The sequence below is a fragment of the Corvus moneduloides genome, chromosome 19 (assembly GCF_009650955.1).
Source record: "Corvus moneduloides isolate bCorMon1 chromosome 19, bCorMon1.pri, whole genome shotgun sequence".
NCBI lineage: Eukaryota > Metazoa > Chordata > Aves > Passeriformes > Corvidae > Corvus > Corvus moneduloides.
This window is the reverse complement of record NC_045494.1, coordinates 11,046,461-11,062,069: the sequence shown is the minus strand read 5'-3', so window position 1 is coordinate 11,062,069 and position 15,609 is coordinate 11,046,461. Positions and strand designations below refer to the sequence as shown.

General features: G+C 49.6%; 1 protein-coding gene across 2 annotated transcripts in view; it reads left to right on the top strand.

Moving 5' to 3' along the window:
• The window catches only part of SHISA6 (shisa family member 6), a 184,390-nt gene that overhangs the window by 146,174 nt on the left and 22,607 nt on the right, over positions 1-15,609 (top strand). Inside the window, exon 4 of one of the 2 annotated variants that reach the window (XM_032129155.1) lies at positions 13,493-13,555. The exons of the other annotated variant lie outside the window; for it this stretch is intronic. Within the exon in view, the coding sequence (XP_031985046.1) occupies positions 13,493-13,555 (63 nt within the window). The remainder of the gene's footprint in view (positions 1-13,492; positions 13,556-15,609) is intronic. 2 annotated transcript variants of the gene reach the window in all.

Here is a 15,609-nt window from a genome sequence, read left to right as displayed (position 1 = left end):
GTAGGTGGCTGTGGGGAAATGTTGCACACAGCACAAGCTCCCTTTGATAGCTTAGTTTGCCAAGTCATCCAGATCCAGTGTTCTTCCCTAGGGTCATTTCTTCTCACTTCTTCCTTAGAGACCACACTGGGGCCTCCAGCTCCATTTAGAGGGCAGCAGGGCACATAGGGAGCACCCAAAAGGCAAGAATCCCTTAAAAATTATCTGCTGTAACACGGCAGTCTGGAGTATGTGAGGGCTGAGTGACTCTGATTTCAGATGAGCTCTTCTCTCTCTCTCTCTCTCTCTCTCTCTCTCTCTCTCTCTCTCTCTCTCTCTCTCTCTCTCTCTCTCTCTCTCTCTCTCTCTCTCTCTCTCTCTCTCTCTCTCTCTCTCTCTCTCTCTCTCTCTCTCTCTCTCTCTCTCTCTCTCTCACTCTCTCTCTCTCTCTCTCTCTCTCTCTCTCTCTCTCTCTCTCTCTCTCTCTCTCTCTCTCTCTCTCTCTCTCTCTCTCTCTCTCTCTCTCTCTCTCTCTCTCTCTCTCTCTCTCTCTCTCTCTCTCTCTCTCTCTCTCTCTCTCTCTCTCTCTCTCTCTCTCTCTCTCTCTCTCTCTCTCTCTCTCTCTCTCTCTCTCTCTCTCTCTCTCTCTCTCTCTCTCTCTCTCTCTCTCTCTCTCTCTCTCTCTCTCTCTCTCTCTCTCTCTCTCTCTCTCTCTCTCTCTCTCTCTCTCTCTCTCTCTCTCTCTCTCTCTCTCTCTCTCTCTCTCTCTCTCTCTCTCTCTCTCTCTCTCTCTCTCTCTCTCTCTCTCTCTCCTCTCCTCTCTCCTCTCTCCTTCTCTCTCTCTCTCCTCTCTCCTTCTCTCCTCTCTCTCTCTCTCTCTCCTTCTCTCTCTCTCTCTCTGTCTCTCTCTCTCTCTCTCTCTCTCTCTCTCTCTCTCTCTCTCTCTCTCTCTCTCTCTCTCTCTCTCTCTCCTCTCTCCAGCGCACCACCTTTTGCTCCCATGACAACACCACCTGCCTTAAGGTGACTTTACCCAAGCCAGAGACACACACCTTTGGATACCAGCAGCCCAGTGGTTCTCCACCTTCCCAAGCTCTTCTGGGTGCTGGCTGCAGGAACTTAGCATTTATCTTGCTGCATAATAATATCTCTGCTTTATATCCAAAGCCAACGTCTCCATCACAAGAGTTATTTCCCTCGATCAGCCACTGAATAGCAGTGCTGTTAAAGAGGTAATGAGAAGATAAATTGTGCAAGGCAGCTGACAGCAAGAGCGTGAAATGATGTCTGTGAGGCTTGTTGTCCTCAGGGAAAGAGGTCCTGATTGCTGGTGCTGATCCCAGCCTAACTGGGCTGGGGGCAATGCTGGGATTGCCCCCTGCCCTGGAATCACATTCCCTGCACGTGATCTGGGTAAAGAAAGCAGAATAAATAGGTATGGGGCTAAACAAAAGCAGGGTTCGAGGGAGGGGAGCCTGATATGGAACTGGGGCATGGCCACATGGAATGAGACCTAGAGTCTCTGCAGCCTGATTTTGGAGAGCCTTCCTCAGGGGACAGGCTTTGCATCTGGACTGAAGACACTCTGTCAGCATCCCCATATTCACCCCATCCCATCCCACTGATCCCATCCCATCCCCATCCCATTGATCTCATCCCATCTCCATCCCCATCCCCATCCCATTGATCTCATCCCATCTCCATCCCCATCCCATTGATCTCATCCCATTTCCATCCCCATCCCATCCCACTGATCCCATCCCATCTCATCCCATCCCATCTCATCTCCATCCCATCCCTATCCCACCTCACCCCATCCCATCCCACCCCACCCCATCCCATCCCATCCCATCTCATCCCATCCTATCCCATCCCATCCCCATCCCATCCCATCCCATCCCATCCCATCCCGTCCCATCCCACTGATCCCATCGCATCCCATCAAATCGCATTCCATCCCATCCCATCCCATCCCATCCCATCCCATCCCATCGATCCCATCCCATCCTATCCCATCCCATCGATCCCATCCCATTGGTCCCATCCCATTGATCCCATCCCATCCCATCCCATCCCATCCCCTCACCCTGCCTCCCACCTTTGTACAAAAGTGAGATCAGGAAGCCGATCTGGCTGAAACTCGATGACAAAACCAGACAAATGAAAAAGCAGAGAGAATTTCCTGCAAGATCTGATAAAAACAGGCACAAGGGAGGAATGAGAATCATTTCCCTGAGGGCTGAGGAGGGAGCAGAACCTTCTCCCCCAGTGCCATCACGCCTGGCATCCGCTGAATCTGACCATAGAGCTGCTTCGCTTGGCCTTGGTGAGTTTGGTGCAGAAATAAAATGAAATAAACCCTGATAAAATGCAATAAAATTTGTGTTCCAGCAAGCGGAGCTGAGGATCAAATCTGCCAACGAAACTATTCCCATGGAAGGCAGGGAGTGAGTAAATAAACGGGAATTGCTTTGCCTACAGGAGAGAGCTCACTCTGCTGTAAATCCTGGCCTCTGCCCGATCCTTTCCATGCAGGGCAGTAAATATTCCATGAGTTATCAGGGGGGTTTCAACCCCAACACGTGGTAAAGAAACCAAAATGACGTCTGAAAAAAACCCTGAGGTTGAACCCAAACCCACAGGTTCAAAATAAATAAATGTTGATGTCTTTTGTTTGCCTTCTGCCTTGAGGGCCTTGGAGCTGCCAAGAGCTGTCTCTGCACAAAGAGAGGCAGTGATCTCCGTTAATTAAAGATCAATTAAATTCCCACATAATCAAAGGATTCCAGAACCTGGGGCTTGAAAGATTTATGCTGAACTGCTTCACCTTTAAACCTGGGACAACTGGACATCCAAGCAGCTCTCCAGGGGATGCTCATTTTCCATGGAAAGGGATACCAGGATGCCACAAGCACTACTGCTGGTTTTAAAGGTGTTATTTCAGTGGTTTTTACAGAATTTTCCCAAATAAGGCCTGTTTGAGAAAACCTAAATAATGATAAATACTGTAACTTATTGTCACTAGAGACAGACTCATTATCCAGCGATGTTGGCTGTGCCAAGCAGTTTGGGACACTGGAATCAAGGCAGCTTTCCTGGAAAAGCTGGACTTTAAACTGTATTTTTTCTCTTTGGCAGTAATCCAATATTCCCAATATCTAAGTAGCTCTGAGGCTTACAAACATAAAAAATTAAAATTATTAAAAAAAAAAAATTGTTTGTAATTTTAGCCAGTTTGGAGTTGGCCAAACAGAAAATTTCTAATCACAACATATGGAAAAGGGTTTTATAATTAAATATTTATTTTAAAAATAATATGAACGTATATATTCTCCAAGAATCCGTGCTTCATACCAGGAACATGCTGGTGGTCAGCATTAGGAAAGCTGAGAAAATTGGGATTGTGCAGCCTGGAGATGAAAAGACTCTGGGATGGCCACATTGTGGCCTCCCAGTACCTGAAAAGGGCTTCAAAAAAGATGGGGAGAGACTTTGGACAAGGGCTGGAGGGACAGGACACAGGGAATGGCTTCCCACTGCCAGAGGGCAGGGCTGGGTGGGATATTGGGAAGGAATTCCTCCCTGTGAGGGTGGGCAGGCCCTGGCACAGGGTGCCCAGAGCAGCTGTGGCTGCCCCTGGATCCCTGGCAGTGCCCAAGGCCAGGCTGGACATTGGGGCTGGGAGCAGCCTGGGACAGTGGGAGGTGTCCCTGCCATGGCAGGGGTGGCACTGGGTGGGCTTTGTGATCCCTTCCAACCCAAACCACTCCAGGATTCCATGATCTGTCCTCATCTCCTTCAAAGAGTCTGTGCCACCTTCTCCCTGTTGCTGGAATTGAAGCAGTGCCAGAACAGGAGAGGAAATTCTTAGTAAAAAGCAAGATTTTGACACTGTCACACACAGATCTTTCTATAGAATCGCTATTTTGAAAGCCTCTCTTGAGTGTGACTTCAGTTAGACTTAAGCAGATGCTTAAAGTTAACCATCTGCTTAATTGCTGATAGGATTAGGATTTAACTAGAGCTCTCCCGTTCTTCCCTAACGCGGAGCCACTTTCTTTGTACCTTGATAAAGCACTTACGGCCATGGCTCATTTTAAGGGCTTCATTAGTGCTGGTGACTTCTTTATATGCTTAAAGATAAGATTCTGATCAGTGTTAGATTGCATCTGGATCTTAATCGTCCTGAAAGCACTGGCCCAGAGCCATGGTTAGCAGTTGAGGGGCATGCAAACGAGCCTCCATCCAGGGAAAAGGAAACGCTGGGAACCAGCAGAAGGGTGGGATGGGTTTCACACCATCACAACAGACATGGGAACCAGCAGAAGGGTGGAATGGGTTTCACACCATCACAACAGACACGTCCTCGTTCCTGGCCCCTCACAGCCACTTGTTGCTGTGTCACATAAAGAGATCTTTGCTTCTCTGCCCAGATACCTCCAGGCTGGCCATGCCTTGGTGACAGATGAGGAGCAAGTGGATTTCTGTGGCTTCAGAATGATTTAAAACCAGTTAAGGACTTCAGTCTATTTATCTGCATCGTCGTGTTGCTTATAACGCCACACATTTATCACTCCTGAGGCTGGGAAAGCCCTGCTGGGCTCTGGGCAAGCTGGGACCCACCCTCCTCTCCAGAGTCTCTGCATCCTCCTGCAAGGACCTGGTGACAGGGCAAGGACCTGGTGACAGGACAAGGACTGGTCCAAAGCCATTTGGTTCCATGGGAAAAAAACTAAGATTATTTTTCCTGTGATTATGCTTGGAGTGTAGCAGGCAAGAGCTTTGGCTCTCTGCTGATTCCTGTTTCTTTTCAGTCTCAAGAGTGAGATGGGACAGCCAGGCCCTGGTGTTTCCTAAGCGAAAGCTGTGACCAGGGCTTGGACTTCTGCTCTCCAAGTGGATCTGAGGTCCAGCACCCCTGGACCCACTGGAGAGCCCTTCTGACAGCGATTTCATCCTCAACTTTTTCTCTTTATACTTCATGGAAGAGGGAAAAACAAGAGGAGGACTTTGTGTTCCCTTCCCTTCTCCTTCCTGCCAATACCATGGGGTTAAAAGGGACCGTGTTACTTCCAAAGGTATTTGCATAATTATCTCTGCGCTCTGAATGTGCAAGAGCTGGCTGTGTTCCACCAAAGATTGCATTTAACTAATCCTGCTTTAGCAACCCAGACTATTTATACCTTCTCAAATCAACTCCATCTCCAGAAATGCCCTTTAAAGGACACATTTTGTTCTCTCCTGGCCATATGTTTTCCCCGTGAGCTGCACATTCTGGACCTGTTTCCAAAGGTTGCCATCCAGGGCTGCTCCCCCAGCTGCTGTTGTGCAGTGCTGGCTGATGTTAGTCATGCAGCCTGCTCAGCTGTTGGATTCCTGATGAAACCAGTCCATATTTATCCAATTACTTTGTGTTTCCGAGGCAGGGCGAAGTTCTCAGACACACAGGGGATCCCAGGCACTCATGGTCAACACCAGCCACCTTTGTGCCCTGGGCTTCACAGAACTTTCTCTCCCAGACTGAAAGTCCTTGTTCTTTCTCTTCATCTGGACTTCTTCTGGCCCTTTCTCCACTTTTTTCTCCTGCTTTATTCTGGAACATGTGAGAAAGGGCAGCAAGGGGTTAGCTGAAAACAACGAAAATCAGAGCAAATAAAGCAGGAAATGTTATGGAAAATGCTGAACTCCAGCTCCAGGTGAGTTCAGACATTCCCCTCTGGCTGAGGGGCACCGTGGTTGCTGCTCTCTGGAGCAGAGGCATTGCTGGGGGCATCCCCAGGAAGGAGGTGTCTCTTCTCCAGAGCCTCCCGCTGCTGAGCCAGCCAGGCTCTGGGAAGAGCAGGAAAAGCTTAAAGTTAACCTTGTGACAGAATTCACACTCCACTGTCCGTGAGGAGGAAAAACCATTTCTTCTTCAAGCCAGCCACTCCAGAAGGCATCAGCTTCCTTGGAGAGAGAGATTTGGAGCTCTCTGTGACCTTTATCTTCACCATGGTGCTGCTGTTTTTAAAAATATCATTTTAAAGCCAAGATTGGGAAATATTGTTCTCGTGGCTTTGTTTTTCTGCAAGTGCCCTTTTTTGCTGTAGTGGCTTGGAAACAGGAGTTGCATTTTCCTCACGCCAAGCTCTCCCCTGCAGTTTTCTTTGGCAGTGAGGAGCTGCAGGGATGTGCTGGGAGGGAGCCATATGCCGGTGTGTAGGGAGCTCGTGAGTGGGCCTGGTTTCCATGTTCCATCGTGGATACGAGGGCTGTGTGGGAGGAGGAGAATCCACTGTGAATGAGTGTGTGATTTGTGCAGCCTTTCAATGCAGGAGACAGATTTTTGTGAGTGAACCCCACGCCCTGTTGTACGAGAACATCCTCCTCACGCTCCCATTTTTACTCAGATATTTGAGGGAGAAGGATTATTTTCCACCTCGCAGCTCAGTGGGCCTTGCTGATTTTTTAGTTTTTTCTTTCTTTTTCTCAGCCATGACCTCCAGAACTTCAGGGCCCACTGCAGCCAAGTGTTCTCCACCTGCAGCTGCACGTGGTGAAGATGTGTCAGGGCAGGGTTGGGTTGGAGATCAGGGAAAGGTTCTTCCCCAGAGGGTGCTGGGCACTGCCCAGGCTCCCCAGGGAATGGGCACGGCCCCGAGGCTGCCAGAGCTCCAGGAGCGTTGGGGCAGCGCTGCCAGGGATGCCCAGGGTGGGGTTGTTGGAGTGTCTGGGCAGGGCCAGGGGTTGATCTCTGTGGGTCCTTTCCAGCTCAGGGTACTCCCTTGATCCTGTGATTCACCTCCTACTTGATTTCTTAGATTTCATTTAAGCCTTCATCTCCCATAGCCTTAAAATAAGGAACAAACACAACCCAAGCTGGAAAAAAGAGGGGTCAAAAAGCAGCAGAAGACTGAGCTGAAGTCTCCTGTGCAATGTTCACTCACACGCCCTTTAGGCACTCGATGGATATTTTGCAAGTAAAATCCCTGCCTTGAGCACTGCTGGGACAGAGCAGGGAAGGCTCAGGGCTTGTAGCAGAAGCACGAGGCACCAAGGGAAGGATAGGAATTGGGCCAGGGGAAGCACTGGAGCGGTGTCCAGGTGACCCTGACATCCCTCTCGGCACTGCTGGGGAGTTCCTGCAGCCAAATCCAGAGATTTGGCAGATCCTGCTGAAGAGCCTGCAGCAGCTCCAGGTGTGAGAAACACCAACCTCCAGCCTGCCCTTGCCATGCCAGCACCTCCCAGAGCACCCACAGCGCTGGGAGGGTGCTGGGCACCCCTGGCAGGGACAGGCCTGGAGGAACCTGAGTTGATCAGAGCCTTTCAAAGTCCCTTTGGTTTCTTGCTCCCCAAAGTTCCAGCACCTCCAGCGTGGTTTTCCAAAGTGCTGAGCTCCAGGGCTGCCACAGGCACGGAATCATGGAGTCATTCAGGTCAGAAAAGACCTCTGAGACCCCCGAGTCCAACCCAGCCCCTCCACCTCGTTCACCACTGAACCACATCCTCAAGCACCACATCCACATGGTTTTTGAACACTTCCAGGGATGGGGACTCCACCACTTCCTTGGGCAGCCCATTCCAGTGCTTGAGCACCCTTTCTGTGAAGGAATATTCCCCAATATCCAACCTGAGCCTCCCCTGGCCCAGCCTGAGGCCGTTCCCTCTCCTCCTGTCCCTGTTCCCTGCCAGCAGAGCCCGACCCCCCCCGGCTGCCCCCTCCTGTCAGGGACTTGTGCAGAGCCACAAGGTCCCCCCTGAGCCTCCTTTGCTCCAGCCTGAGCCCTCCCAGTTCCTTCAGCTGCCCCTCACCAGGAGCTTGTGCCCTTGCTACCTTGGCTGGGATGGAGAGTGACAAACCTGAAGTTGAACTGGGCTGGGGGGGCCTTTCCAGTCCCCCTCCTCTAATTGCGTGGCCACTGATTCCACCTGCCTTCATTATTTTTCCCCCAGGTAAACCAGGAGCTGTTCCACCTGCCTTTCCTCCCCCACAAACAGGACATGATTAATTAACAGCTGATTTTGTGCTTGCAAAATCCTATTAAAAATCCCCTGTGTGATATGAAAAATCTGACCTGAGTTTTCCAGGGCTGTTCCTCAAAAGGAATACAGCCTGGCAGGTGTGAGCACACCTGTTCTGGCCTCAGGGCCAGCCCCCAGCCTGCCTGCCAGGAGAGTCTGGGAGCTGTTTGTGCGGCTTGGATGGGTGTAGAGGAAAAGCCTGCATGGAAAATAACAGTTCCATAAGCAGTGCAGGATTTGGATGGCGTGGGGTACTAAAGAACAGGGCCATTCACCGCTTAATGAGGATTAAAATAACTCCTGAATAGCTGCCTTATTCCCTGAGCATCCTGTTCAATGAATGAGTCACAGGATTACAGTTGAAAAATAGGTTGGAATGGTAGAACAAAAACCTGACATGATGAATATCAAACGGAGGGTTTGGGGACAACCTTTCTTTTGGTATTTCCAAGCCCTCTGGTGACTGATGTGCTGACTCTACCTGCAGCTTAACTCTTGGGTTTGTCTTGCCACAGTCCATTTTTGGGGGTCTGTGTGCTGGGGGAGTGCTGGGCAGGTGTGGAAACACTCTGCAAGCAGGAAATTCACAGCACACAAGTACAAAGTCATTAACTATTGGCTCGTGTACACCAAAGGCAGCTGGGGTTTAACGATCTATTAGGCTAAATATTCCTGTGCTCATCACCTCTGAGCCCCGCCTGGGCAGACCTGGCTCGGGAGGGGTTCTGGGCTTCACTTTGCCGCTTTCACTGCCCAAAATCAGGGGAAAAGGGTTGGTGCTTGCTCCCCTTCCCTGCTCAGCTCTGCTTGACCATCCCCTGGAGCAGTTGAAGGACGTTTGCTCCAGGATTCCCCTCTGGAATACAAATTGTGAACGGAAAATGCCGGAGGGGGCCGGTGGGTGATGAACGAGGAGCTTTGTGCTCAAAGTTATTTCCATTCTCCTCAGCAGGTTTGGGGCTGCTTCCCTCCCTGCCTTCTGGCTCTGCATTTCCCTCCGTTCCTAAAGCCTCGAGTAAGATCAGCCCTGGGAAGGGATTTTCTCTTCATTAGTGAAGGAAGTTTCTCTTCATTATCAAGGAGGTTTCTTGTCATCAGCACAACAACTGCTCCTTCCACCATGCTCTGGAGATCTCGGCTGGGGCTGGGCAAATGCTGAGGCTGTTGGAAAGACCAGAGGGGCAGAAGGCAAAGAAGTGTTTTTCATGGAATCATCTCGTTTGGAAAAGGCCTCTAAGATCAAATAGTCGAACCACCAACCCATGGCCCCAAATCTTTTAAATCCCTTCAGAAATGGCGACTCCACCACTGCTCTGGGTGCTGATGGCTCCTCTTTAGGCCATTTCTTTTGTCCTGTTAACTACAGATTTCAGAGCAGCCTCCAGTACTTTAATAAATTCTCTAAAACGAATGCAAAGTACAGCACGACCATCAGAATGATCATCTATCTGTGTTACAGTTACAGATATATCTGTAATACCGTTGACATATATTAAAAATATCCTTGCTTTGCAGTTTTCATAAGGAATTTTATTAGGAAAGACAGGCTGGAAAATATGGCATTTTCTTTTCATATTCTGACACTTGATTTTTTTTTTTTCCCATTACAGAACACAATAAATCAAAGTTTTATTAGTAATATTCCCATATGAAATTCTTGAGACTGAAAAAAAAAAATAGGCTCTGGAGAAGACTGAAGCCAAGTACCAAAGGAAAGGTTAAATCTGTGAAAAAAGGTTGTGTCTCAGGAGGATTTCTCAGCAGGAAGTGCAATGGGAACTCTTTGGGGGCTATTTAAAGTATTCTTTAACAGTTCCTCAGGGTTTTGCACCTTGGTGCAGACAATTCAGGTGGCGATTGTGGTTTAACCCCAGCTGGGGACTTACCCCCACGACGCCAGCAGGATACAGTGGAGAACTGGAAGGCTAAAAGTGAGAAAACTTGTGGATAGAGACAGTTTAATAAAAGAAATAAAATAATAAATGGTAAATGAAAAGGAACGTGTCCTCCGTGCGCGTGCCTTCCCCTGTTTGCAAAGGCGTGGGAGCACTGGTTCCCTTTTTTCCAGTGAAACATCTCATTCTTTGTGCTGGTTATTTTATCTGATCGCTCCTCCAGCTGTGCTCAGAAATTTCCTATTGTGGTCTGGCAATTCAGAGCCCTGTGGGTCCTTTCTTCTCCTAATGGAGTTTCCTGGTAAATGGCTTTGAACTCAGATCCTTGTCTCAGCAATAGATAAGCTTCTGCCTAACTGGCACTTCACAATTAACAGCATTATCTTGTTAAACCTGAAGAGGTGTACGAAGGCTCAGCCATCATTTTAAAGCGTTTTATTGCTTAGAAAGTGTTTACAAAGGGCTACAGAAGTGGTAAATGAAGCCCAGCGCTGCATTCAGATGCTTGATTAGCTCAGACGCATCAAAATGCCAACAGTTCGGGTTCTGGCGGGGTTGGATGCCATTGCTTCAGCAGGAGCCTCAAAACACCAGAGGTTTTTAGAGGGGAAAAAGGAAAGGAAAGGAAAGGAAAGGAGAGGAGAGGAGAGGAGAGGAGAGGAGAGGAGAGGAGAGGAGAGGAGAGGAGAGGAGAGGAGAGGAGAGGAGAGGAGAGGAGAGGAGAGGAGAGGAGAGGACAGGAGAGGAGAGGACAGGAAAGGAAAGGAAATTGGATGTGAAATGAAAAGTTGCTCAGAATCAGAAGACGGTGGTTCCTATTCAGGTGCAACTGTCCTCAGTGAAGACCCAACTTCCCCCAGGAGTGAGGTTGTGGGAATAAGTGACCCGTGAGTGTTCGCAGGAGAGAGAAACCTCTGCTGGTTCCCTCCTGGAGCAGTTGCTGTGTTCAGGCTGTGTCTGTTCCTGTTCCAAACGCCGGCATTTCACACCTCGAGTGTCCCCATCTCTGTGTCCCCTCTCGCCTGGCAGCTCCTGCAGCACCAGCAGGAACAGCGCACACAGACTTTGGGGTTTGGGTGTTTTCTGCCGCTTGGTCTGTAAATGAGCTTTGCTGGAGCCACGCTGGAAGTCCTTGCTCTCCTTGGCGTGACTGCAGCCCACGCCTGGCTGGAGCCCAGAGGGACGGGCACAGGAGCCACAGGCTCCTCTAGAAGTGTGTGGAAGGATGGAGACCTCCGGGGGAAATTCATCTTTCCCAGGCTTGCAGGACAGAAGTGTCTGTGGAGCAATTTAGTCATGCTCGATGAACTTATCAGCTGCAAATGTCAAGGAGAGGCCATCAAGAAATAAAACAGGCTCGTTACTCACTACCTGCTTTGCAGCCTCAGAAAGAGATCCGATAACGTATTAATATGGGAATAAACGGGGGGTAAAAGAACCGCTGGAACTCGTGCCGGGCACGGGATGAAGATGAGGGAGCGATGCGCCCTTGTGGCAAAGGAGGCCACCAGCATCCCGGGCTGCGCCCGCGGGAGCGGGGCCAGCGGGGCACGGACGGCGCCCGGCAGCACCGGGGACGAGCAGCTGGGAAGCCTGTGGGCCACTTATTCAAGGACACTTGAGGTGTCCCTGTGGACCTGGGCTTCTCTCAAGGTTTGCTCATCTCGTGCTGGCAGCCAAGCTAAAACCCTTTCATTTTCCCATCTTCCCGGGGTACACCGAGTGCCTGGATTCTGGATGGAGCAGGAAGCAGGTGAAGATGCCTAAATAAACTCTGATTTTATTCCTGGTTGCACCCAGACACTCGCCACAGTGAGGGAGAGCAGCTCCCACCGAGATAAATGAGCAGCCAACACACAGAAACAAATCATGGCAACTTAACCTTTTTTTCTTTTTTTTGCTGTGTTTTATGGCCAGGGAGGAATAATTCGTATTAAGGATCATGACCTTAGCAAAATTTCCAGCAGTTTCTAGCAAAGCAATGTGAGATTAATTAGAGAAGTGGGTTGTTAATGAACCTGTCTGGGGTAGAGGCCACGAGGGCTGAGTGACCATTCAGGGATCAAATATCAGGGGAAGGATGGGCTGATGTGGTTCTGGATTTGGTCTCTTTGTTCCTGGTGGAAAAGGAATTTGCTTATTAAATTTGCAGGTGATATGAAGCTTGCATGACCGTAAGTCTATTAGAGAACAGGATTAGAATTTAAAATGTTCTTGACAAATTGGATAAATAGCCTGAAAATAAATTGATTAAATGGAGAAAAATGAGATGCCTCAGGCTGAAGCAGGAATACTAAAAAGCCTTGTCTGTGTTGGAGAACAATTGGAGAGTTCCTTGGAAAAGTAATAAGGAATCACAAAGGATCATAAACTTTACACGAACCAGGAAAAGAGAAGTATTTCAAGTTTGTGTGAACAAGAGAAGCTGACTTGGGACAATCCAGGCATTCCACTCTGTCCTGGTTAGAAACACATCCCAGACTTGAGAAGGATCTGGGTCAGTGGGAGCAGAGGGTGCTGGAATGACAAGGGGTCCAAGGGAAAGCCAGTTTTATAGGGAAAAAGGAAAGGAATGGTGTTAGCATGAAGGATGAAGGAGCACATGCTAACTGTGGTCATGAAGAGCTGTGGCAGAAATAAGGGGGATTCTCTCCACATCCCTGGAAGACAGGAGAGAAGGAACTGCTCTGAAAAGCAGCAAGAAAGGCCCAGTGACACAGATCTTCGGGGGAGAAAGTGAGATATCCATGAAAGGTTTGGGAATAGTACAGGAGGCACTGGACTAACCCCCTGCACCAGGAGAGCAGGACATGAAAGATTCCTAGAGATCTCCTCTCATCCTACACTGCTACAGCTCCATCCATGATGGAAAGGTCTGGACAAAGAGCTCATTCCTTACTGGAGTAGGTGTGGAAACTAAAGCTCATGGAGGTTTATCAGGAGTCCCTTATCTGATCCTTTTATTGCAGTGAGAAGGAGACAGAGTTGTTTCCCACCGCCAAGGGCAGTTCCCAGCCCCAGTTCCAGCAGTGACTCTGCCATGGATTGTTTCCCCTGCACGGGGTGCCTCAGTCTCACAGGATTGCCCCTTCCTGGGCAGGGACCCACAGCCCCTGTGCAGCTGTTAAACTCCCCGAGGCCACACCTTTGGCTGCTCTCTGCACTCACACAGGACGTGCTGCTTGTGCTTGTGCTCACAGTGGCCCAGGCTGGGCTTGGGTGGTTGGGGCTCACATCCTGAAAACCTCCAGAGCTCCAAAGCTCTGTGCTGGATGGAGCTGGAGCTGTGGGATGGGGGCCTCAGGAACAGCCCACCCCTGTGGGCACAGCTGGGTGTGCTCCTGCCTGGACGTGTTTCTCACCTTTGCAGAGAACCCTCATTTGCAGGCTCAGCAGAAGGGGAGCAGATTCCCATTATCGTGTTCTCCTTGCATCTGGAATTTTAAGTGAACTGCATAACAGAATCTTCTGCTTTCTTAAGCATTTCCTTCTCCTTCCTTTAATCATGCTGAGATTTCCTGCGATACTGTGAGCTGTAATTATCATCTGCAGATCAGTGGCGGTGCTAAGCTGGTTCTTAAAGGGATTTTTTTTCTTTTTTCTGTGAATTTCAGATGACCAAGAACAAAATTATAATCACCTGATACTAAACAGTGCCACCCAGACACCTACACATGGTAAGAGAAAGCAAAGAGCAAAATTACACACGTTGTAACTTTCCTCTGCCAGCCAGTAACGTTTACTGGCACCAAAGTGTGCTTGATGTTAATGGAAATATTCCTCTGGTGATGCTGCATGGCTGATGGTTCCCATCAACATTAAACACAGGACCATATTTTCAATGGTGTGCCCAGGGAAATATGGCCCAGTCTTTTCTAGGTGTGCTGATCAGCCTCGTGTCTAATTCCAAGATACTCCTCTGTTTCCCACTTCGTTTCCTCCACCTCACCCCAGCCTGGAGAGGTTTCTTCACTCCCTCCATGGCCAGAACCTGCCTCTCTCTGCTCAGCCCTGTCCCCCAGCCCTTCTGTCCCCTCCTTTGGGTTTCCCTGAGCAGCACTGGAGCCTGGGCTGTGTCTCCCCTCCCTGGGAGCCACCACAGACCAGTCAAACCCCAGCAGCTCCTGGCTCCATCCACCCCCAGGCCAGTCCCTGCCACCCAAACCCTGTTCCCAGTCTCTGTGCAATCAGACCAATTTCTGATTGATCCCTCAGGCCCCCTCTGCTTTCTTCCCTCTTCTGCTGCTGCCTTGTCTTGGTCCTGTCCGTGTCCCTCCCTGCACCCTTTGCCTTTGGAATGGGATCCATTCCTCCAGCGTTGGCAGCTGGGACCTTCCTCCTGCTGGAAGCACTCAGTAAATCTCATCTCAAACGCTTCTGGCAGTGCTGGGTCTCTGTATTTGTTACTCTTTTTGTCCTGGCGTTTGTTTTGAATTCTGAAACCTCATCCTGACTATTCTGGAGCTGATTTATTGTGAGTTGTGTTCATGTGTAGAGATCTCCCTGTTGCTAAGGAGGGTGGGAGAACAATTGCCCTTGGAAAGATCACCCAAAACCTTCGGGGTTTCTCCTTCCCAGCGGAGGCAGGCAGCTCTTCAGCCTGCAAGTTGCTTCCATGGTAAGACTGTGTTATTAGGGCTTCATTTTCTGTCTTCCAAAAACTCCAGGAGGAGCAGTGTCAGCTCTAAACTCACCATTGCCACAGCAGTATTTATTGAGCCTGAACTGACAGCCTCCAGTGCTCCTCAGACTCCTTGTTCTGTTTACTTCTTCACCTTCCTGAGGAAAAAAAAAGAAGAAAACAGAGAAATAGGGCTGAAATTGTGTTTTCTTCTCTTTGGTCTTGCTACTCCTTCTTAAAATCCAGCCCCTGCTGGGCTCTGAGCTGCCCCAGGAGAGCGCCCTTAACCTGTGTCTGCCCAGGAGCTTTAATGGAGCCCCAGCATCAGGGTCCCATTGCATCCAAGAACTCCAGGGAATGTGCTAAGACAATTAAATTTCCCTCTGCTCTTAACAGATGCTTTGCTTTTTCATGTACTTAAGAGACAAAAACACAAAGGCAGATACAGTCATGATCTTGGATTCCTTGTGCTTCCTGTGTCTTAATAATTTGGTTGTTCCGAGTGGCTTGGATGAGCTGACTACAAATAACTGTGTGATTCAGAGGTTCATCTTCTCCCTGAGTTCTCCATATGGCCATGGGTGCTTTTGTTCCTTCCCCTCGTGTGTGCTGCTGCTGGTGAGCCATTGCTTGGCGAGTCTGAAACGATATTTGGACTTTTCAAGTAAGACATCAGAAGAGCTTGCAGGATTCAGAATTACTGCTGAAACTGTGACCAAGGTTTAATTTAACTCCTTCCCCAGCTGGGGCATGGGGTGCATTTGCTGTGTGGTTATGCAGATTTGGAGGTGGACAGGAGCACTGTGTTCACCAGCTGGTCCCTCAGCCTGTCCCTGGCACCCCCCGTGCTGTGACAGCCTCTGAAGGAGGCAGAGTGAGGGGCCTGGGCTCAGTTCACCCTTAAGTGCAGTAAAAGAGCAGCTGAAGGTTGCCAGGATTCCAGCCTGAGCCAGCAGGGCAGTGGCTGTGGGTGACATGCAGCCAAAAATCCCTCTTGTGCCTGGAGCAGCTCCCTAGGGTCTCACCCCACAGGGATGCACTCCGTGGGTATGCAGGGTGAGCTGGAAACCTGGAATTCCTGTCAGGATCAGAGCTCAGCTGCTGTGGGCT